The following is a 25,768-nucleotide window of genomic DNA, read 5'->3' on the forward strand; positions in this document are numbered from 1 at the left end:
TGACCAATGTGACACATGTTCATTGATGCGTACTTACACGAGCCATTATAATAAATCTCGGACTACTTATCAATGCTTTACTTATCTGCCACGATAATGTAATGCATTTTAATTATCTGAATTATTATTTTTTATAATATATATATTTTATTTATAATTATTTCATCATTATATATTGAATTATTGTTATTTGAGGGGCTTTCTAAAATATTTAGCAAATATGAGCAATATTTATTTATGCAATTAATTCTATGGATTAATCGGCATATCATGTAATTAATTTGATTACATTTTTTTTATCAATTGACAGCCGTAGTTTATTTCTAAGACTGAAAGGCAGGGTTGGGAAATCTGATTAACAACTGTTTAAAAAAAATAAATAAATAAATAAATATATATATATATGGATTGTTTAATTATAATTGGAGATCTGCTTCTCAGTCAAAATCCAGCAACATCAAATCAGTTTTAATGCATCATTTCAAACAATAATTCAGTGAAGACTTGGAAACAACTGAGAAGTTAACTTTTTACCACAAATATTTTTCCTTATATCTTTGGTTTCATGAAAAAAATATCGGAACGAAATAATAACGTTATTAACCGGTTACCAGCATTTAAAAATAACGTTTTCACTCCGGAACAATTGAAAGGGACTTCGTTACCATTTTACTGTCCTATATTTTCGGCAAAATTAAGACGTCCCATATGGGGAAATTTTCGACCACTGTGCTGTATTTTAGTGGCAAGATGACCCCTGTGTTCTGTAATCGTGTGCTGAAAATTTAGCAACCCTAGTTCACAGTGTCATTTCAAAATTGAAATGAACCAAGAACTGTTCCTGCGTTAAGTGTATTTATTGACTGGCTGATAAAAAATAAAATAAAATAAAATAAATGAATAAATATAAAAATGGTACTTTAAATAATAAAAGTGTTAACAATGGTAAAAACGTGTTATCAAAAATAGTATTCATTTTGTTTAGTAGGATATATTAGACCAATTATAGGGGGATGGCTTTCTTGAAACTACTAGAATCATTAAGGAACCAGAATTATCAAGTGGAATCGGAACCAGAAATCTATACAATTCTCATCCCATTCTCATCATAAAGAAGATCATGCGACTCACTCTGTGACACACGGACAAGCTCAGCCACGTTCCACACACCTGACGTCACGAAACAGTCCTGGAAACTCAAATGCCCTGCAGAGAAAGAAAAAAACCAGATATGAAAACACAGAATGCCAAAAAATTACACAGAAAAAAAAAAACATATTTACTCAACTGCACCTGTCAAACACACACACACACACACACACATACACACACACACACACACACACACACAAAATAAACTCAGCACAACTGTCATAAAAGGGCCGGGAGCATATAATTACAGTCATCAGTTGGCATATGCTCTCCATCTCTAAGGAATAACAGGCTAACCCATATTTATGGTTAACTCCTACATAGCACGCTCAAATCTCAGCTTAAACTTAATGAGCACACTAAAAATGCTTTATGTCACACACTTAGAGATTGTGTATTCAGCTGAAGTGTGTGTGTGTGTGTGTATGTGTGGTGCACTGCATACAAATATACAAATGTATTCAGCTTTTTATTGCTCAGAGGTTGCTCTTTTTTAGATTGGGAGACTTAGTTTTCAGTTAAGGCAAATTTTTTACTGAGCGAACAGGGTTCTTTTAGTTCGCCTCATGGTTTTGTTCTTCTGAAACATTTGTTTGGTGATATTTCTCCTATTCATGCACATCCTCAAAATTCTTTGTGAGAATCAGTGACCTAAAGAGCTGAAATATTCTTCTACAAATCTTTATTTGGGTTCTGCAGAAGAAAGAAAGTGATACACATCTGGGATGACCCACATGCACACAAACACAAGTATATACTGAGAGTGCATATGTAGAGCAAAAGCAATGTACTGTACATAAAAGATGGAAAAAACACAAATTAGATCTCTTTAAAGGGATAGTTCACCCAAAAATGAAAATTCTCTCATCATTTTCTTACCCTGCCATACAAGACATTTATGAATTTCTGTCTTCTAAAGAACAAAAATCACGATTTTTTAGAAGAATATCTCAACTCTGTAGGTCCATACAATGCAAGTGAATGGTGGCCAGAACTTTGAAGCTCCAAAAAGCATATAAAGGCAGCATAACAGTAATCCATATGACTCCAGTGGTTAAATCTACATCTTCAGAAGCAATATGATAGGTGTTTTCTCCCCAATTTGGAATGCCCAATTCCCAATGCGCTCTAAGTCCTCGTGGTGGCGTAGTGACTCGCCTCAATCTGGGTGGCGGAGGACGAATCTCAGTTGCCTCCACATCTGAGACTGTCAATCCGCGCATCTTATCACATGGCTTGTTGAGTGCATTACCGTGGAGACATAGTGTGTGTGGAGGCTTCACGCTATTCTCTGCGGCATCCACGCGCAACTCACTACGCGCCCCACCGAGAGCGAACCACATTATAGCGACCATGAGGAGGTTACCCCATGTGACTCTACCCTCCCTAGCAACCGGGCCAATTTGGTTGCTTAGGAGACCTGGCTGGAGTCACTCAGCACACCCTGGATTCGAACTCGTGACTCCAGGGGTGGTAGTCAGCATCTTTACTTGCTGAGCTATCCAGGCCCCCAATGAGATCTCATTTTTGATTTTTCTATCTTTTATGTTCAGTACATTGCTTTTGCTCTACATATGGGCTTTCAATATGCAATTGTGTGTGTGGGTTGAACGGGTGAATGGTTACGGTTCCACACCCATCTGTAGAACCGGCTGAGGTCAGTGTGTGTGTATTGTATGTGTGTGTGCCAGTTAACTGCAGTGAGGCCTTCGCATGAGTCAAGTCATTTTTATTTGTATAGCGCCTTTCACAACACACATCATTTCAAAGCAGCTTTACAGAAAATCATGCATTAACAGAAAATGAAACTGTAATATCTATAAAGTCTTAGTTATCATTGTGTAATTTGATTAAATATGATTGTAAATTGTGTGTAAAAATACAACATTAAATAATTAATAATAATGTATTTATAACCCCAGTGAGCAAGCTGAAGGCGACTGTGGTAAGGAACACAAAACTCCATAAGATGTTGTTTAATGGAGAAAAATAACCTTGAGAGAAACCAGACTCACTGTGTGGGCCAGTTCCCCTCTGACTTACCAGCATGAATATAATGCCAATACTACTTAATTATGTGTAGTGCAAGTCATGGTTTAAAATTATTAAACTAAATAAGTGTTAAGGGCCAGTGTTTATACAAAGATTTTGTATGAACTGTAAGATTAATGACTAATGTCTTTGAAGTTCATCCTGGATTAACTGCAGAAGTTCATATAGATGAATTGTCCTTTGTTAGTTGGCTGATGAAGGCTTTTGTTGGCATCACCTACTTTTGTAGTCTATGTATTCCATTTTAAGAGTGTAGTCCATCAATAAACAAAGGTGATGCAGGCAGAGATCAGTGAGGTGCTTCACTGTTCAACCTGCAGGCCATTTCGGTGAGGTCTATCCTAAGTCCAAGGTTCAGACAGTGGCATATAAATTATCCCATGTCTTATGGTTGGAGTTGGCATCAGTTCATCCTCTGAAGTCCATCGTAATAGACTGAAGTGATGTCTGGCAGGCAACGGCTGGATTTAGTCGTCATCACTCAGAGACACGTAGCAGTGGAGTCCGACCCCAAGCAGGAATGGAGCTGGATCCGGCAGGTTCTGGTGAACTCGGGATAGGAGTCCCGAGGTTGAGACATGGATACAAATAGAATAGTATTAGCATAGATGGCATTACATTTATTTGCAGAGGTATAGATCATGATCAATGTTTCTGGTTCCCCTTCAACTCCCCTTCAGACGAGGCTTATGTTTATAACAATAACCTGGGGGAGTAGATTCATTTAAACTAATATATTTATCTGGTTAAGCCAGGTTTCAGTCAAACAAAGTGCATCCAAACTATGATCTGTAATAATTCATTTACAATTAGTGCTTTGGTTGAAAGAGATCTAATGTTTAGTAGCCCTACATTTATATGACGTTTATCTTCAAATATTTTGTTTTTTTTCAAGGTTGACCTTAATAAAAAAATTCTAAATGAATTAGTGAGGGGTTTGTGTTTGGTAGTTCGGGGAACAGACACAGTTTCTATGAGATATCTAGGTGATACAGTCTCTATGTGTTGTAGTTTATGTGACCTGTGTGACATCTCAGGGCAGCTAGCAGACATTCGGATTAGCCAGTCTGTCTGCTTCCTGACCTGGGCCCCAGTTAGTTAAATACTATCACTATTAAGACTATGAGCCAAATTACTAGAGAGGAGAGCGGCACCTTCCCTGGAGGGATGGAGTCCGTCTCTCTTTAGCAGGTCAGGTCTACCCCAAAAACTCTTCCAATTGTCTATGAATCCTATGCTATTCTCCGGACACCATTCAGACATCCAGCCATTCAGTGACACTAATCTACTATAAACCTCATCACCACGAAGAGCAGGGAGGGGGCCCAAGCATATTACAGTGTCTGACATCGTTTTTGCAAGTTCATACACCTCTTTAACATTATCTTAAGTGATCTTTGACTGGCGAAGCTGGGCATCGTTAGTGACGACATGAATAAGTTTAGCATTAGCCGGCACTTGTAAATTTGATTTGATGTCAGACACCCAAGCTCCCAAAATGCATTTAACAATGGTGGCTGGAGTCTCTATTTCCAAGTTCCTTACAATAGAGTCACAAATAACAAGGGCTCTTTCAACATGATTCTCAGTGGGTGCATCACCAAGTGAGGAGAATCGATTGGAAACCCTAACAGGAACTGGAGAGTGGTGTCACTTTGCTGAGCGAGTATGCCGCCGAGACATCACCCAAATGCCCTGCTGTGGGGGCTCAACAGCCGGAACCAAAGTGTGTGTGTTGCTTGCTGTACTACTCGCATCCAAAACAGTATCTACCGGCTTCTCTTTCTCACTGACCTCCACTAGCGTTCGGATGCGTGTCTCTAACTCATTAACCTTCTCCGTCAGCCTGCCTAATTCCTTGCATTTATCACATGTGAATCCCTCACTGCTGATGGAAGAAGCTATAGTAAACATGTGACATGCAGTGCAGGAAGCAATAACATGAGCGGATGCCATGACTTACCGCAATTGTTTGTTGTTGTTGGTTGTTCCTGAGCAGCAAGGGTTTGAGATCGATGTGAATCCCTCACGCAATTGTTTGTTGTTATGTTTGTTCTTGATAAGCAGTGCTTTGAGATCGATGCACTAATCCGTGTAACACAGAGGAGAAAATGGGTGTGCGCTGTAAAATGCACACAGTTTAATCGCGATAAAAATAGAAAGCGGATGCACGCAGAAAATGCACGCAGTTGAATCGCGATGAGAGAATAATGTGGGGGGAAACCCGATGCTTGCTGAAAAATGGCAGATATTAAAGATTAAAAGCTGAAAACAGACAGATAAACGATGCTAAAAAAAAGCTAGCAGGCTACAAACACAGACTCGAGCTAGGCGCCAGCCAAGCAAACAACTGAAAGAAAGACGACGTCCCATGAGCATCCCATTTGCATGAGCTCAGTGTCGCTCCGTGCCGCAGCCATGTGGTTCCCATCAGCCAGTCACATCAGAGTGATTTATGAGCATTCTGCCACTCGCCGTCACAGCCAGCTTAGCAATGCTTTACTATAATAAACTTGTAGGGCTGTCAACAGGGCTGAGAAACTAAATTAAAATCTTTCACTTACATATTACCAAAATTCTAATTAAATTAGATTTTTGAAGTCACCAGATTTTTAAATTGATGTTGCTGTGCATTCCATTTTCCATTCAACTAAAGTGCATTAAATAATAATCATCATAATAAAAATAGATTTAGTCAGATCATATTCTCAAATGTTAAGTAAAAAGTAATGCAATGAAACAAGCTGGTTATGATGGTGCCACAGTACTTCCCAAATACCGTGTGCCGTTGCATAGAATGCAGGAGCGTTGTGTTTTTTAGATGCCGTGTCAAGTTAAAAAGAGCTTCAGTCTTTAAAAATTGTGTGACACCTGTGTTCTGCTAAATTGTATTTGTTGAGCTGCATCTAGCCTTTTATTTAGCGCAAGAACGTGATTAATCCGAAGTCATCCTCAGTGCTTGCCGCACATGCAAAATTTGAATGCACAGTTTTGGCATTCAAATGTGCATTTCTATCTTAAATTAGACGAATATTTGAATTTCAAATTTTTATTTGACAGCCTTAATTGGGTGGGACTTGATATTATCCAGCAGGAATTGATTGTGAAAAGCAGCCGTTTCATACAAGAGTTTGCATTCGATTGTGGAGGACTACATCCCTCTGGAAAAGAAACCTTAATGTGTATTATGAAGGTAAACAGGGTTAATTTCATGTTGAATTCAAGAGTGTATGCATGTTTGATAGGTTCTGATTTTAGTGGTGCTCGACCTACCATTGGGCGGAGGTTTGATATCTGCTTCTCCTTGTTGGTTTGAGTTGTCTGATTGTCCAGATTCTACAGAAAGGACAGAAAGACAGGGAGAAAGGGAAAGAAAGAGAGAGAAGATTAAACATGGGATGGAAGACACTGTCTAGGTCGAGTCAAATGCTGCCTGAATCAATTAACAGATGTAGAACATTCTGAGTATTCTCTTCCAGCACATATTCAATGTAGCGTTTAGACGGAACAGCTGGAGATGACTCGTGTGAAATGTGCTTTGGTTCTGGACCATTTACATTATATTCAGGAGATTTGCGCATTGCTTGGACGTGAAATCTAATACTCTGTCCTGGTATTACTTGGTATTTGTTGTATTTGATACATTGTAAGTATCATACTACACTTCATAAGATAGATTGAGCCTGATGTTGGCGTCATTTTTGCAAACTGATATTATTTGACTCCTTACACATAATGCGGCAGTCCTGAGGTGAAATTTCCACTGAGTGGCGCAAAACGCTATGTGTTCTTTTTTCTCCCAAACAGATGAGGTTTTTAAGGTAATGCTCTATCGAGTTTTAAAAAAGCATAAAAATCCCATAGAAATGTAAAAATCTAGTTGCTATTTCCCTTGTAAAAATCCATGGCACGGTTTTAAGCATCAATCTGTGAAAGTCGCAGAAACAAACTGCACATGCACTAGACGTGTAACAATAAAATCTTCTTATTTGTTTGTAACATTGTCAATACTAAGATGATAAACCACAGAACATCTGTTCAACTTTGAAACAAGATCTTTATCCCAGAATTGTAGACTCAGGTGTGTTCAAAAACACATAAGAACTGGAGTGCAAAGGTCAAGCCAATGGCAAATAATAAATGCCCTTGGTTCTTGAATCACATCTTTTTTGTTTTGTTTTCAATATTATACTCAAATAAAAACAAGTCGTACAAGTTGTTGTCCATTTTAGACATGAAGTTGCACTGCTCTGAAATCTTTAAATCTGCTAAATATACACCCAAAAGCGTCCTGATGAAACCCAACTCTGGCGTATAGTGCGTAAGATGTAGACAAAGGCTGCTGTGCTGCCATAAAGTTGTTTGGACAATGTCTCCATAGGCTTTTTGTCTTCCCAAGTATAGTGATCTTGGAGAGAGACCAGACCTCTCGCCGGTGTTTGAATTGGCCGAGACTAACTACCCCCCTTGTTTCTATATGCACTAGGTCTGCCTAACTATAGATTTTCAAAAGGATGTCACAAAATGAATTTGGCCTCTCTTTCTGGCTCCTTTGTTGTGTTTTTCAACTTACACAAGATATTTGACACGTTTGGCCAAAAAAACATTACTTGTGCCACAAATAATGAAAGTCTGTAACTATTAGTGGCATCAAAAGTGCTGCTAATTTTAAATGTTAAATTTTCAAAGGAAAACGTGAATGGTGTTTGTCTGTGCAAAACTCACTTCCATGATGCTAGGCTTTTCTAAGGGGTTGCTAGGTCTTTGCTAGGGCGTTTTGGGTGATTGCATAAAAAAAAAAAAAAAAAAAAACACCCCCATGTCAGCATGATATTCTGCAGCCGATTGCAAAAACACCCCTTAGTGACAATAGCCTTACAATTAGAACTAAGGGTTTCCTTAACTTGAGGGCTTTCTTGCAACTGGGTCCCTAGGTTTTGCTCGTGTTCTTCCATCAGTTGAAATATGTGGTATTTTTATTGTCCTCCAAGTCAAGTCAAGTCAAAGTTTATTTGCTGAGCACATTTAAAAACAACCGAAGTTGACCAAAGTGCTGTACAGTAAAGTATACAGGGCAATAAAACCAAACAAATAATGGACAAGTAAAAAACACACAAGCCAAGGTATCAAGGTAAGTTAAAAGCCAATGAAAAGAGGTGGGTTTTTAACCTAGACTTAAAAACAAGTAGAGTGGGAGCAGTTCTGATATCAGCTGGCAGACTGTTCCAGAGCAAAGGCTCGATCACCTCTATACTTTAATCTAGATCTGGGAATGTAGAGTAATCCACGGTCCCCAGATCTTAGGGAGCGAGTAGGCATGTGGGGACGCAGCAAATTTGAAAGGTAACAGATTGTGAGTTTGATCACTTAGAAAAGTAATAGCACACCTCTCCTCAAAGTGTCAAACAATTTGAGGCCTCATTCTTGTCCGTAGCAGCACAAACAATGCTGGACGAGTTAAGTTAAAATAGTTTATTATGATTAGGGGTTTGTTCAAATCCCTTACCCTAATAAGTAGCCATAGCAAGCCCCAAGAATTACTAGCGCTGACAAAAAGAGGGTAAAAACAATTTAAAAAGGGACACTACACAATTTTCAACAGAAAAAAAGACACAAGGAGTCCCATTTTTTCCTCTTTTCTCTCTCTTGTATCCCTTCGTCCACTTGCTGCTGTTTTCTATGAAATTCTGGCAGCCATCTTAGCGCTTGGCAGCCATCTTAGCATTGGCGGTACCAGAGCATTCCTGCTAGCTTACAAAGCACCCACACACAGACACACTCCTGTCAGAGAGAGAAAACCTCTCCAACATACTATACACTAAAAGCCTCGCCAATGAAGGGTATTTTCTGCTACTTGTGCTAAATGCTAATCCAGGGAGTTAAAAACAGACTGCCACCACTTTTTTGTTTACAGATTGCACATGTATCATAGTGTGCGGTGTGAGGGCTGCTGGTATGCTATCCTGTTTACTACCATATGTATATTCTACCACAGATATTTCAATTACATTTTTAAATGTAAAACAAGTCACAGATATTTAATGCATACAACTTTGGAAGTTTCCCATCTATGAAAGACTGTGTTCAAACATAACAAACTATTTGCTAAATCACAGACAGCAAACTCCACTGTGAAATGAAAATAGCATTCTAATCTGAATCTTTATTTGCTTGGTTCGCCTGAGAAACTTGTACCAAGCTAACAATGGTAACATCCACACCAGATTCATTTATTTAGAACAATTACAATCCGTTCTGATAAAAGAGCGCCTTCTAGTGGTGTGGAGGTATGAGCACAGCTAAATAAGAAGTCTCGGATGACCTCCAAATCCAATTACATGGCACATAAGTGAAGCTCAGTATGCAGAACTGGACATGAGTGAATGAGAGATGCTTCATATTTGGGCAGAGACAAAGAGCAGATGATCAGTGGGCCAGATCATCAAAACTCAAGCGCACAAAAGAGAGACTGTTCAGCACAGCCTCCAGTCTATGGAGTGCAATCAACGCTATTATCAGCACGCAACCACACACACATACAGTACTGCATATAACGATGTTCATGCTAATCCTTATCTACCCAGCACACACATTCAAAGGACCCTTGAACAACACCATGCCAAAGATACTGGGTGACACACACACACACACACAAACACACACACACACACACACACACACACAAATGTTTACTTTGCTATCTAAATGGGGACATACCATCGCGTTTTTTTATAAAAACGGATAATTCACACTCTGAGTGAGCTGCCTTCGAAGTCGTTGTAAAGTGTGGATAAACACACACCTATGACAACACGTGCTATATGCACTAGAGGTAGACCGATATATCAGTTTATCCGATTAATCGGTGCCGATAGTTGCTTTTTTGGAACTATCGGTTACTGACAAAAATGTATGACGATAGTTGCCTATAGTTAGTTGCAGATAGCTTTTTTTTTTAAAATAAGAGTGCTCGGTGTGTTTCGGGTTGTTTATACTTAAAAGTCCAGCGTTATGCACCAAAATGTCATTTTTTTCTGGTTATTATTGGGATTTTGGTTGAACAAACTGCATCAGGGATTTTATTCCTTTTTAACTTTTTCTCTTTGCCCGACATATCGACCGATTAATTGGTTATCTGCCTTTCCCACAATCTTAGTTATTATATCAGCAAAATCCACTGTTGGTTGACCTCTAATATGCACTAAGTTGCTAATATGCTTAGCAACTGCAAACCCCTACAGTTGATTAACTAGCTAATTATAATGATTACAGACAAAACCAAACCCTACACCTAAGGCCAGAAACATAGGAACGCTAACAAACCTCAGTACTCAAGGGGGAGATAGAGTCACTTTCAGTCTGCGCCAATAAACTGGACGTGTTATTATTCAAGTAAGTTGCTATAATTATATTGACTTTACCTGCTCAGCAATATTCTCTTTAAACTGTAGCTCCGCCATGACAGTGGTTGACTTGAAAGAGAAAACTCACCGTAGAAGTTTACACTAATGCTATAGCGGCACTTGTGGAAACATTGAGCAACAGGTACTTGCATCGTATTATAAATTGCGGACTGACACATACTGGAGTGCAACAACACACAAAATCAAGCTTGCGTAGCTGGAAGTGGCTGCGTTGACGTACTTGTGTAGAGTATGTTTCGCCCTTAAAAGAAAACTTTTTGCAGTTTTAGAATGAAAAAATAAATAAAATAAAAATCATATACACTTTTTAAAACATTTATAAATAGTTTTTCCAAATGGAGACGTATACAGTATTTACATTTTTAAGTATTTATACATCATAGTAGCACTCCCTTGGTACTGCAAGGTAAAAAAAAATCCCTGTACAACAGCATACCGTAAAAAAAAAAGAAAAAGAAAAATGATCAGGACGTTTTCTTGACAGGTCTCTTAAGAATAATCTAAAAAAACAAAAACTCATAGGTATAACATGCACTGATGAATCCTTCAAAACAAGAATAGGGATGTGCATAAACAAAGTAAATATCATAAATTAGGACTTCATGTTGACAGAATTTAGCTTCTCCCAAAAGAGAAAACATGACTTTTCCATGTGTGTTTTAGTTGGACAGGCATTTTAGATCCCCTGGATTCAAACGTCACGGCTTAGGATGACAAATACATGGAAAATGTATACCACAATCCATTGCCCTGAAAAAAGACGAAAACCCACACGCCTCCACACCTTAAACACACACACGCACAGAATGAAGAGGCAGCAGAGCCTTTCCAATTGGGTTTTGCTTAAGAGGTTTATCGTTATGTTGCTAAACATTCTGACCTTTTTTTTAATCCATAATGCGCTTAAAATGTTCCAAACGCTCCTAATCCCCCTGGCGATCCCACACAGATGTTCTCTCAGCTCTTTTATTGGACTTTATTTGGGTATTTGCCCCCTCCACCACCACTTATTTATTCATTTCCTATCTTATGAAAGCATGCTGCATCCTGCGCCCCCTCAGTCCTTGTGTGCAGTCGGTGGGCTTTTAGTTTTAAGGGGGTCGATACCTGCTTGTGACCCCCGCGGCTGTGACTTACGCATGCATCTTTCCAGATTAATATGTATGTAGGTGCTTAAGGGGAGTAAGAAGGTGCAGATTTAAAATGCGTACATGCAAAAGTGGCAGGTGTGTTTGCATGCATGTACTATATGAATGTGAGTATGCACAGTGCTGGAAGTGAGCTGGTATGCAACGACGACAAAATGATGTCACAGTGTGATGGCGGTACTGCCATCAGACAACCCCGGATGGATTGAGAAACTCTCAAGGGCAGGGACGTGCAAAGGGGGGTAGCTTCAATGGATGGGCAATTGACACTTGAGCAGGTCCAAATTCATAAAAAAATGCACATTAATTAGTACTGACATTACTCGAGCAGGCCCAAATGTGTTAAAAACGTGCATTATTTCATAAGGTGAACGATCAGATCGCAGAGCTAAGTAAAGCATATTTTAAGTAAAACTAATTCATATTAGTATACAGAATAAATAAAATAAAAAAGTAAAACAAAATATATACAGTACCCAGGGAAACTGGGCATGGATTTGTGTTTCCTTTGGCAAATGTGTATATGAGAGCCTGTGTTTGAAAATTCCTCTGTTTAAATGTACAGATACGTTCAAAAAGTATTTTGATTACTGGAAAGATTCATTTGCATTTTATTGTAATTTGTTTAATTGAATATTTAGTCTGATCAGTTGAAAAACATTTATCTGTCTAAATGATTCGATCTGAGGTTCATTTGAACAGCGGTGAAACACTTTCTTATGATGTGTTACATCCATACGAGCAGACAGAGGGCGCTCTAACACTGTTATGAGTGAAAAGGTGGATATGACGTCATTGAGGAACTTTCTCTTTGGGAGGTTAAAGCTGAAGTAACTTTTTCAGTGTTAAAATGCTTTCTCCTATCCCAGCTTAATATGCAGAGGCAGCCATAAGTAAGCCATTCATAGGTACATTTTCTTGAAAACTGTAAACACTGTGTCTCTGTGGCTCTATGAAAATTGCTTTGTTTGTTGAGCAACACATCTCAAGAGAGACAAAAACATTGAGTCGACCAATGGCGTTAGTTTGGAGCGAGACTATCTGGCAAAAGTGGGGCATATTCAGAAAGCAGTTTTGAAAACAATGTTTATTTTTGTAATTCCATTTGGTGGCGCAGAAATTAGCTTTAATAGAGAGAATCCATATAAAAACCAAAAGAGATGTCATTGTGTACTCTGTGGGTTTTTGAGGCATGTTAAAGTAGCTGAAAAGAGTAATCCTTGTGTAAATTGTCATGTGAACATTTAGCTTTATGCTAAGCTAAAATGCTATTTGTAGCCCTTTTACATGCACCTATTATCAGGCCAACATGATCACACGGGAAGTCGGCATGCTGTTTCCGAAAGTTCCGGTACCCTAGGATCAGCAACAGTATGCTGACTCAGTGACATGCCCTATCTCCCATTGGACATATTTGGAACGGCTCAACAACAATTACTTTCCCTCGTGACAAGACTGTTAGCACGTTACATCAGTTGCATGGGAGACCGCAGTTCAATCCCCATTCAAACGAGGAAATAATCACGTTTGTATAAACAATCACGGGCATGATAAGGAGGTTGCATTTATATCCCTAACATTGCATTTAGTCTCTACTAATGGTTAGGGTTAGATTTGGGTTTTGGTTGGGGGGTAGATTCAATAAAATAAAAATGTCTCTTCACTGTTTTACACCCTGTTCAGCTGAAAACAATTATTTTTACAACAGGCTTCTGGCAACCTCTCCTGGATAGAAATGGATGTCACACTTGTTTATATGCTCTGAAACACTTACCGCTTTAGCCTCTGGGGGCAGTGTTTTCAAATTCGGTCAACACATACTGATGTCCAAGTTAAAGGATGGATAAAGGGATTATTTCTAACAAAAATGAAAATGTACTAACCCTCATGTTGTTCCATATCCATAAGACTTTCTTTATTCAAGAGAACACAAAACGAAGAATGTTCACACTGCTCTTGTCCCATATCTCATTTATGCTTTAGCATATTTACTATTTGTGCGTGACAATCCAGATTTGACATCAATGCCAAATGCCAACGCCTTATGACAGATCACAGCACGCCAAGTTTGAATATGCTTAAGTTTTACATTTCTCTCCATTCTTTTTGCATTCAATAAAAGTTAATGGGGTTGGGGGCTCTAAAATATCAAAAAAGCACCATAAACATTTCATAAAATAGGTTGTGCATCAGTGAAGCTTGAATTCACTGATGTCAAATCTAGCAAGACTGAACAAATTAAATTTGGGAAGATTTTCAATGAATAACAACTTTAAGATGACAAGGAAAGAAGTGATACAGGTTTGGAACAACTTAAGGATGAGTAAACAATAACGTATACAACAGAATTGTAATTTTTGGATGAACAATCCCTTTAAAGCGGTTGTGTGTTGTGTATGTAAATATGCAGATTTTCTATGTTTCTGTTTACCAGCACGTGTGTGTGTGTGTGTGTGTGTGTGCGTATCTGGTCTGGGTCATGCCAGAGAGGAGCAGGTGTGTAGGGATCTGCCCGGCATGGTCTGCTGCCCATCTGTGTGCCCGTCTGTGCCAACTACACACCCGGCACAGAGAAAGACAGCGAGAACAAGACCAAAGAGAGAGAATAGAGACGTTTACAACAGCAGCTTTAAAGAGACAGTTCATCCAAAAATGACAATTTTGTCATTTATGTGTCAGTTATGTGAAAGTAAATGGTGACTGAGGCTATTATATCTCATTTTGTATTCAATGAGAAAAATTATGTAATTTAAGTATGAAGCAACTTTGGGTTGAGTAAATGATGACAGAAACTACTGTACCCCTTTAACAAAACGTAAACACGGACATACGTTAAGTGCTGTGCATAAAAAACAGGACAGGAGAAGCTCCGGAAAAGGAGAGAGAGACTGAAAGATACACAGACAGGCGAAAGTTGGCATGCCGCCCATCGCTTTCATGTCGTGTACTCTTCTCGTCTGATTAGAGAGTTGTAAGAGAGCAGCTGGCACAGATAGGCACAGTCTGCTGCTCTCACAGGATAACAGCCAGCATCTAATCTATACATTTACTATGTATACACATCAAAGACACACACCTTATCGTAATCTAATCCAGTTACTATCCATGCAGAACTGAGCCTAAAGCCTTGCAATCACACACGCATTTGTCTGAGGGTGTTTGCGCTGCAGTGTTGCAGAGTAACAAAGTCGCAACGCTACTAAAGATCAAAAAATACTTTTCTGCGCAGATGCGTGTGATGAAAATGTTGTTATCTGCACAGTTCACGCAGACTGTTCGCGTCTACATAAACAAGGCTGTCAACTAACAGTCCGCAACCTTATGCATTATCTGCGCATGCACCTAGCATTAACCGTACTAAAAAGGTATCATGAAGCAGTCGTAGTTTGCATACATCAAACATATCCATATGGGCTCACAGTCAAAAGAGTATACTTTGAAACGCTGAGTGCTTGACTGTGCACGAGAAGGAATGCAAAAAAAATAAAATAGAAATGTGAAAAAAGTATACCGAAGCCTTGACTCTACTGCATTTTAAGGGGGAGCTGGCTGACGTTTTCAGACGGTCCCTCACCACACCCTCCACAGTTTTAGCACGTTTTAGCACAATGTGTGGACTTTTCAGATGAAAAGTGGTTGGATGCTGGAAGAATCGCCACAGGTGCAAGGGAAGCAGCTGCTTATATCCTTGGGATATGATTGAAAAGGTCTAGATGAACAGGCTCCTCCCAAACTTTCGTGTGGAACTTCATTAAAACTCTTCCAATAGAGTAGCAGTGTAGCGCGGCGAAAACGCTACTTCGCTGTTTTAATAACCAAACGCTTTCTTCAAAACTGTCATGTCTATCTTATGTAGCATTCTTGCATTGGAAAGTCTGATTCATTTTAGTGAATCGATTTAAATTCCTTTTTAGTCCCTGCGTAGCATTTCACACATTTAATGTACAAAATACTTCGTCAAACTGTTCGTCACAATGTTTCCAGTTATATAAATTAAGATATTTTTATTTTGTTTTATTAGTTATATTTAATCTAAATGTACGTGTTCACATTCAATAATTTCACCCTAACTGAGATCTTCAGTTTTGAGGCAGATAAACACTGATTTCTGAACATACTTAACTACTTTGCATTAGTAGATTGTGATTTAGCGAACTACTTTTTCCTAAAGGGTTTCTTTATTTTAGCTCAGCTTGAATTGAATTATGATCACTTATGATTTGGCAAGCTACAGTTCAAAGTACAGTCGCTTCCCCAACATTGTTTCTCTGGCCCCAGTTCGACGTTTAAAACTCTGTATTTATACTGACACAAAACAAACACTGCAACTTATGGCTTCAATAAATTTAGCATGTATAAATGCAATGTCTGGGAATGAAAATAGAATCAGTGGTGATTTTTATCAAAGCAAAACTTCAGTGCATAAGAACACACAGCTTGTTGGGTTGAGGTCTGAGTGTGGAGGGTTGTAGTAACAATCAGTAGCCACCAGGGGGAGCAGGACACAGGAACAGAGGGGTTCTGACCTCAGGAAGGTAAATGTTGGCCTTAAGGAAACCGTATGTGCTGACACTGAACTGACTCACGAGTTGGGCTGACAAATGTTAGCAGACAGGTGTAGGTTTTTATGGTCTTTCTTTCCTTCTAAAAACTCTTGAAGTGATGAAGTTTATTACTGAACTTCAGAGTGCAGTCTAAAGCAGGTTTCTGCATTCATATCATATGTAAAAGCTAAATAATGAATCTTTAAAGGAATAGCTCACCCAAAACAAAACAAAAATACTCAACCTCATATTGTTGCAAACTTTATTTTCTTTCTTCCATGGAATTTAAATTGAGAAGTTTAGCACAATGTCCAAGCTGGTCTTTTTCATTTGATGAAAGTGGAAGATGGGCTGTCAAGCAATGAAAATGACAAAAAATAGCATCATAAAAGTTTTAACATTCTATTGGACTGTTATAACGTGCCTTTAACCCTATAACGCCGTGTGTATCAAATATGATACACAATGTTTGACGGCTCTTGTTTCAGTGTCTGATGAGCCAAACAACCTATGGTATGTAAGTTTCACATGTTTATGGCACCACCTAGTGGTTATTTGTGAAAAGTGGTTTCAATGTTTATATCGATCTATTTAAAATGCCGGCGGACTTGCGTGAAAAGTGACTCTTATGTTGGGATAAATGACAGCTTATTTTAATAAAGTAAAAGCGACAGTAATGATTATATTGTTACCGATATTTTAAAATGAGTATTTGCTGAATATAACCAACTTGTGCTTGGTTAAAATTTTGAATATTATTTTATTGCAATCCCCCCTTTAATATCCATGTATCAAATATGATACAACAGGTTTTTGAGGTGCTGTATGTCTCTAAATCACCATTACATTACATTCATGCCCATCACAAAAAAAAAAAAAAAAAATATATATATATATATATATATCACAGAGCTTTGAAAATTCTGACATGTATATTTTATAAGATATATTTAAAGTGTGAACTAATATTTCTGTGTATTTTCATAGATGCAGCCTGCTGTCATTATAAAGATCTTATTATTTTACATTACAAGCTATTATGATGTCATTTTACCAAAAGTTCCTGAGATCCAGCGAAAAAAGTTTTACAATTAATTTTTTTATTAATAAAAATACATGTGATAAAAAAAACTTATTTAAAAAAAGAATATTTTATTCATATTGTATTTGATGTGCTGAATTGACCTATGACACATTTCAATCCATATTTATAGACCAAGGAGAGGAAGTTGTTATGGCCAATCTCTCAATCATTTGGTATCTCTGAAAAGCCCAATGAGTCCTCTGATAATACCCCAAGATTTACCACTGTAGCATGTATGGGCTAAGAAAAACTTAACAACAAATGTCCTACACAAAAATGAAATGCTGGGCCTTTAAAGCCTATGGTATCAAAATAATACATTAAAAAAAAAAAAAAAAAAAAAAAAAAAAGCACATTTTTTCACAATTTCTTTTTATAGTTTGTCTAATGGTACTAAAACAGTTTAATGTAAAATAAAAATAAAAATTAGGATGTTCTGACAATTCTTTCATATGTCAGGCTTTACAGGGTTAAGTGCCATATTCAAATGTGCAAATACGTAAATTAGATTTAAGAGCTTCATCGAGGGGAAGATTTTGGGGAAGCAATTAAAATTTTGGTCTGTTCCACACACAAAGCAATTATATGGCTTCAGAAGACTTGAAATATAGTGCAATGACTACTTTATGGTCTACTTTTATTTTTCGAGCTCTACACTGCTGTCCCAATTCGCTTTCACTGTATTAAAAAGAGCAGCATGAACATCTTACATTTGTGTTCCACAGAAGAATGAAAGTCATATGGGTTTAGACAAATAAGAGGGTGAGTAAATGACAGAATTATCATTTTTGATTGAACAATCCATTTAATTTATTAAAGTATGTCTTTTTTACTGGTTGGATGATTTATCATTTGAGATCATTTGAAATAACGGGGTTCTAGGACGATTGTTTACTGCTGAAAGTATGTGGAGTATGTTAGCATGTCAGATTGTATATCAGAGTGTAAAAGATGTGAGGATGATATGAGTATGTGAATGAGTGTGTGTGTGTGTGTCGAGAGTGCGAGAGATCATGTGAGCCTAATATTGCCAAAAAGAGAGATTGAAATCGAGAGAGAGAGAGAGAGAGAGAGAGAGAGAGAGAGAGAGACTGACAGACAGAGAGAGAGAGAGAGAGAGAGACAGCTGAGCTGTGGGAACATCAGATCTTGCCAAGAAAGTGGAGCAGAGGGAAAGTAAAAGGAAGAAAGAAAGACATGCTGAAAGAGAGAGAGACACCATGATAGAGTGGACACAACAGAGCAAGACTGCCACAATATAACACACACACACACACACACACACACACACGAGTGTTAACGGGCAAAGACTTGGACACTAGATGAACATGTAGTAAATTACACTGCAAACACACAAGCTCACTTTTAATAAATAATATTAATCAAAATTTGTTGACTTGTTTCACAAACCATAACCAATACACATACATGAACTGTGGTTGTAAGTGTCAAAATGAGCGTCAAAGTCTCTTTCTATCTAATTGGGCAGTTCTTGGCAAGAATAAAGCGCAACAGTTTCGTTTTTTTTTTATTAACGATAACTTATAAACCTTTAAAGACAGACCTACCGTGAGCTCTGAGGTTGTTAATTGATGGTATATGCTTCTGTTGAAGGAATCTGTCCACATAATTTCAACTTCATTGTTTAAAAATAGTGTTTAATAGTGGAATTCCTGCTGAAAAACTACACTACCCATGATCCAGAGGGAAACGATCCACCAATCAGAGGGACCGTCCACTCTCATGATGCACTGTGAATGACGCAGTGGAGTCAGTCTACTTACTGTATATTCTATACTTAGAATAAACAACTTTAAATCAATAGTTTATATATTTCCACCATTTTTAATTAAATTCTGTAATTTGCAATGCTTCATGGGATTGTAGTTCATTAAAGATGTTAAGTGCACAGTTTTGTACCTTTGTCGTTTTGTCTGATTTTCAAGTACTTTTTTTTGCTTTAAATCTAAGTTTGTAATGTGTAGTTAGGGCTGGGTGATAAAACAATATCAATATTTATCTTTCGAGTAATTTTCAATTTTGTTCTACACGTTCTACATTTAGACGATCGGATCAGGTACATACCACTAAAAAAACGCAAACAGTTTAGCAAAGTTATACACACAACTAGCTAACTGAATCACAGTCATGAAATCAGCTTGTTAGGAAGTATTAGCAGGCTAGCGACTACATAGCCCTGCTGTCATGGTAACCAGTAATGAGGCCTGGTATGCGCAAGCTAGCTATCCGGCTAATATGATATCATTGTATACCGAACAATACATTTATCGACTGAACACAGCAGCAACTAGTTAATTGATGTTTCATGATCCACAGTGCTGTCACAGGCAAGAAAGTGTTTCGTTTATTGGCGTTGAGCAATCCAGTTTATGGTGCGTTACCGCCACCTACTGAGCTGGAGTGTGGAGCATCACAAGAAAGTCTTTCAGTGGATTCAAACGTCAGCTGAAGATAATGAAATTGGGGAAATTTCATCGTAAAGAGGTCACACACACCTTATGTAGGATTCAATTCTATACTGAATATACTTCATACTTTTGAAAGGTAGCTTACATGTTATGTTTAATTCATTCTTGAGGTCTAACAAACATGTGGAAGGCATTTCCTCCCCCATTAATGGTATGAAATGTATATCGTGATAAATATCGATTTCTATATCGTTATAATATTTTTGTCCATATCGCCCAGCCTTAGTTGTAGTTCACCTCTGAGGTGGCTGGTTTGGGTCATGGCTTTTATGAAGGATTTTATTAAATCCCAATGGAAAAAAAAATGAATGGAAAGAAATATGCCAGAACCAAGGCCACAGACAAGTGGAAGGTTTCTGTTGTGCTCTATATGCTGCAATGTGGACCATACTTGATACCGATAGTCTGCCTTTGCGAGACTACTCTACTCCCTCTCTGTTTCAGTATGCCAATCTGGTTTTCATATGGGATCTTGCCTCTTCAGGATACTATTACACATTGCACAAACTAAAAAGTAACATTTATATAACCTTTCTATTCAGCTGTACAATATCAAAATATCCAAGGAAAGAATAATTATGTAACCAAAACTCAACTCAGGAACAGTCCATTTCAACATCTTCGTTCCATTACACAACAGTACTACACAATCAAGAGCATGAAATCTAGAGCTAATATACTACACCAGCAGAAATCCCTCGAGTATGACTTTCACTACACAATGGAGTGGAGAAACAGATAGGATTTGTTTGGGCTGGTAAAAACACAGATAACCACTCCAAACTGAGTGGAGGTGTTTTATGAGAGCTGTAAAGATACATACAAACACATAAAGGAACGGCCATTAAAGTAGCGCATGTGCTTATTTTAGCTCATGAGGATTTGAGAGCCGAGAGAGTGTATGAAGGACTGAACTAGATGTACAGTATGCGTGTTTGTATCAAGACTTTTTCTATACACTTAAACTGAGACAAAACCTATTGATTGAAATCCAAATTAAAGTTTTGCTGCTTTAAGTTCTATATGCATCTATATGCTAGCATACTTCTAAACGTTGCCAAAGTTCAATTTCAGAAGATCAAGCATTTAAAATCTGCAGTCTATCTTTTCCAGGTAAAAAGACTCAGGAGCATCCCTGATGTCACACAGAGGTTCAGAAACCTTGTCCAATTAAATTCTTTCTAGAACAAGAAAGCACCCTCCCCCTACAACCTTTCAGTGTGTTCTAACTGGTGTTGATCATGCCTTCGTAAGGCACTTCGAAAGGTGCACAATCCATGCTGTAGGGTCGTTCCAAACAAAATTTCCAATAAGAATCGCTTAAAAAGTGAGTTCTGACGGACCGTTATCACCTTTCAGCCATCTGAAGCTCTCAATGTCTTTGAAGAGAATAGGGCATAAGGATGATCACTTGTGAATGGGACGCTCCAACACAGGAGCTGTATTCGAGGAAAGTTCCTGGAGTTTATTTATATTTTTTGTGGAGCCGGAGGTTTATTGGGATGTGCAGCTTGAGTAAGTGTTCTTTATTCTTTTTGCTTAAGTGTATTGTGATTTAAAACATATATATTATCTTTGAATTGCTTGTTTCACGTTCCTCTGCATTTGACTTGCACAATGGGTCCAGCCTCATCGTAAACAAAGACAGCGATGTGCTGTGGGCTGGTTATGGAGTAATGTTGTCAGTTAGTTCATCGTTCGGTTCTCTTTGGAAGAAGTCTTTGGAAAAGCTGGCCGGTATTGAGATCGTTTCTCAAGTTTCCCCAGCAAGTGGCTCTGACATGAGCAGCATGGTGGAAAGGGGTGTGTGTGTGACTGTAAACTAAAGCCTATTGGCTGTTTTTAAAAATAGGACGAGTTGTTTGACATGTCCTGCCCCCACTTCCTGTTTAAGTAGGAAATACGTCCAAACACCAAATCGAACTGTGCTCGTCACGGCAATTCAATGGGACTTTAAAATGTTTGTGAACTGAAATAAATTCATTTAACAAAAGCAATAATAATAATAAAAAAAGCTATATAAAAAAACAACTTACTAAAATAGAACAACAAAAACTAGATTTTTAGAGTGGTGCTTGCCCATTGTAAACTTGGTGCCATGGGTGTGATGTGTGGTTGCCATGGTGTTGCTATATAGTTGCTTAAAGTGTGCTAGGTGGTTGCTAAAGTTTTGGGAAGCAACGTGAAGAAAATGCACCAATTCGTACATATCAATTTGTGCATCAGAAAGCAGCTGTTATCTCATGATCTGATAGGGTAAACAAAGTCTAGACTTTCTGTTTTCTTTAAAAGCTTTGTGTGTCAGCCAAGTGTTCTCACACACTTCCTTCTGTCTGCTGTATTTCCCCCTATCTGACTACAGTAAGATTAGCTGATACATGGTACTGTGAGAAAAGCAAATGACTGAAGAGAAGATGGATCTCTTCATGTCACATTTAGGAATGTGAGAATGGGATATTTTTACCATCTCTCCATTTCTCTATATAAAAGGTTTGTTCTTTTTTGTCAAAATGCATTAACTTGCTCCACCTATGAAATTACTTTCATTTTTAGCTGACAGCGCAAATCCCTCCTACTTTTCAACCCCTCCCCTATAAACACGTGGCTCTTTAAAAGCGCAACAGTGAGATTCCAGAGGTAAAAATCCCATTCATTTTTACCATATGCAAACTGATTTTTAATAAAACGTATAAACCTTTAAAGACAGACCTACCGTGTGCTCGGAGGTTGTTAATCGATGATTTATACTTCTGTTGAAGCCATCAGTCCATGGTTTTCAACTTCATTTTTGAAATATAGTGTTTAATTGCAGAATTTCTGGTGAAGAACTACATGATCCAGCAGAGAAATATCCACCAATCAGAGAATTGCGGCCAACAAAGTGCACAAAAAGGCCTCTGCAGTGACCGCCCATTTCCATGACGCATGGGAGTTCTCCCTACACTCTCAAACTACTTATATCTGAATATTTAGCAATAAACATAAATTATTATGTTTTTTATTTTTTAATCAACAACTTTATATCAATAGTTTCAATAGTGAAACTTCAATAGATAGTAGTGCATTCCCTCACTAAAGACATTAAGTACACAGTCTTGTATCCTTTTGTTAGATTTTCAAATACATTTTTGCTTCAAATCAAAGTTTGTAATGTTGTGATTCACCTCGGAGGTGGCTGGTTTGGTTAGTGGCTTTTTTTATGACATCCCTATATGACAAATGAATGGGAAAATACTTCCAGAACCAAGCCAGCTATTCAATTTTTCATTTTGTGGGTGAACTATGACTTTAAGCTTTTAACGGCTCACCATTGATTCTAGCCGATTTGATTCTCACGCTCAAGCTAATAACTGTAGATCCAAATCATCTATCAATCCACTTATAAAACTGAACTAATGTAATATAATCTGGTCTGCAGCAGAGCGAGTTAAGCCTAAATCTCATCTGTCTGTGGAGCAGATAAGACATTAATGCTCTCAGCTCGTTTATCAGGACGGCACCTTTACGATAAGAGAATATTAAATCAGATCCTGAGTCAGGAGGTCATGCGTCAAACTCGTCCTGTTCATAAACAAAGGGCTAAATCTCACTGTCTGTCTGAGAAAAGCTGGCAGTACACTTGGTGAGAGGAAAAAGGAGATGATAGAAGGAACTGAAGAATCCCCTTTAGAAAGTCCCTTTAAGAATCAAGCCTGATCCTTGAATGAAAATAACGTGGGAACAATTTAGCAAAATGACATTTTGTGGTTCATTATGCTTATCGCGGCAGTTCCAAGTTAAAGTGTCCACTGTGTGGTGCTAAAAGGGAGTTCAATGTGATCCCAAACAGATGAGGTTTTTAAGGTTAATGCTCTATCGAGATTTAAATCAACAAAACCGACCTCCCTTCCCTAAACCTTAAACCTAAACCTAACTGATAGTATCATAAAAAGCAAATGTGAGATGAAAAACGCAATTGCTGAAGTACCCTCGTCCTTTGCATCACAAGTGCAACGCTCTATCAGTTGAGCTACTGTGCAATTTAATGAGTCTCGAACATGTTTGTAAATGTCCTTGGTTATGTAATGAAAATGTTAAAATGTATGCACTATAGTAAAAGTATTCAGATGTCATAAGATAGCATTGTGTGAGGAACAGGGTAAAAACTAAGTGTTTATAAACTGATAATCTGACGTTTTTCTCATGATTTGTTTGAAAGGGGAAAAAGTAATTGCTGTTGTAGCGCTTTTAGTGTTTATTTTCCCAGGAAAAAGAAGCGATACATACAACGAGCCATGTAAAAATACTTTTGCAAAAATGTAGGTATAGTAACGTTTTTCTATGAGACCAGTCTACAACAATAATCAGTTGTATCTGACTGAAAAGGGAACACAGGTACAATAAGCAAAACACCCAGAGTAATTTTTATCAGCTAGATTAACATGGAAAAAAATGTCACTTTTTCAGGGACTGGGGCGAGAAGAGTTTCAAGAGAGTTTGAGGAACTTTTGGAGTCTGTTGACGGGCCAGAGAGAGAGAGAGAGAAAGTCTGAGGTATAAGTTGAGACTAGACCAGGGGTCGAGAACCTATGCCTCGTGAGCCACAAGTGGCTCTTTGTTAAAAATCAAGTGGCTCGCCGGGTGTCTCACCATACACCAACACATGATCGTGGAAAGTGTGGGTGCGATTGCAAAGCTGTTTTGATTACCTTTCTCCCGGATTTGTCATACAGCCTGCTCCTGGTGAACAAGGTTTGAAATTAACTAAAAATATTTTTCATGCAGAGTATTTTGCTGATGTACCAGTCACTGTGGAAGCTGACCTGTAAGACTTCTCGGAATGATATATGACAAGAAATTAGACACAAAGACACCCGCTTGATGAAACATGTGTGATTATATTTTGAAGATCAGACGAAAGAAAAGCCGCCGATGTGCGTCTGATTTGATATGTGTGCGTAGTGAGCTCCACTGTTCACGACTGCAATGAAAGCACTTCTACAAGACATGCACATGCATAGAGTTCTGGGCCTCGATTCCCAATAACTATTGATCTTAGCTGTTAAGAGCATTTTCTATGAGCGATTTTACAAATGTTCGTTATTTTTATGTGCGCCTAGGGTAGCACCCGCCACCCGCAAAATGCGACGAGGCTCAATCCAGTTCGCAAGCTCCTCGTCCAAATGTATTTCATGCAGGAGTAATTTTGCTCATCTACCCATAACAGGCGGATGACCTGTAAGACATCTTGGAGTGACACATGAAAAGGAATGCTGTTAGTCACAAAGACACGCTTGAAGAAACACACTTTATTATATTTTTAAGAACAGACAAAAGAAAAGCCATCAATGCTCGTGTCTGATTCGCTGTTTGTTCAGAGGCGTGCAGCGGGACCCTGTCTCATGGAACAAGCGCATGTAAAGAGTTATCACTCTTTACACTTTTTCTCTGTTTCAATCATCTGAAAACTGTTTGCAAGAATAATATAATCTATGAGAATACTGCAAATGATCTCTGATTATCTCAGGAGGTGCTGTGAGTTTAGTTCACTTTATTTCCACGGAGCAGTTCGCTCTTACGCATTGTGAACCAACTCTGCAGGTTTAGTAACATATATATATATATATATATATATACACACAGTACTGTGCAAAAGTCTTAGGCACATAAGATGTTTCATAAAAGCATTTGTCTTAATATGGTTTTTTATATCTTCAGCTTTAGTGTGTCAATAGGAAATATAAATGTTAGACTCACAAACATTACTTTTGCAAATAGAAAAGATTAGAATAGAAGAACAGGGAGCCCTGCAACAGATGGCATTGCCCCCACAGAGCCCCCCACTGAATATCGAGTCAGTCTGAGATTACAGAGAGACCGAAGTAATTGAGACAGA

The 25,768-nt window shown here is 38.1% G+C and overlaps 1 protein-coding gene across 12 annotated transcripts in view; it reads right to left on the reverse strand.

Annotated features, from left to right (window-relative positions):
- LOC127451986 (nuclear factor 1 X-type-like) overlaps positions 1 to 25,768 on the reverse strand; it is a 212,288-nt gene that overhangs the window by 45,569 nt on the left and 140,951 nt on the right. For all 12 annotated transcript variants that reach the window (XR_007899178.1, XR_007899177.1, XR_007899180.1 and 9 more), the window contains 2 exons: positions 6,478 to 6,540; positions 1,132 to 1,206 (listed from right to left, as the gene is read on the reverse strand). Coding sequence is in view for 1 of the 12 variants with exons in the window: in XM_051717092.1 (XP_051573052.1) it covers positions 1,132 to 1,206; positions 6,478 to 6,540 (138 nt within the window). In the remaining 11 variants the exon portion in view is untranslated. The remainder of the gene's footprint in view (positions 1 to 1,131; positions 1,207 to 6,477; positions 6,541 to 25,768) is intronic.

The sequence above is a fragment of the Myxocyprinus asiaticus genome, chromosome 14, assembly GCF_019703515.2.
Source record: "Myxocyprinus asiaticus isolate MX2 ecotype Aquarium Trade chromosome 14, UBuf_Myxa_2, whole genome shotgun sequence".
Classification (NCBI taxonomy): domain Eukaryota; kingdom Metazoa; phylum Chordata; class Actinopteri; order Cypriniformes; family Catostomidae; genus Myxocyprinus; species Myxocyprinus asiaticus.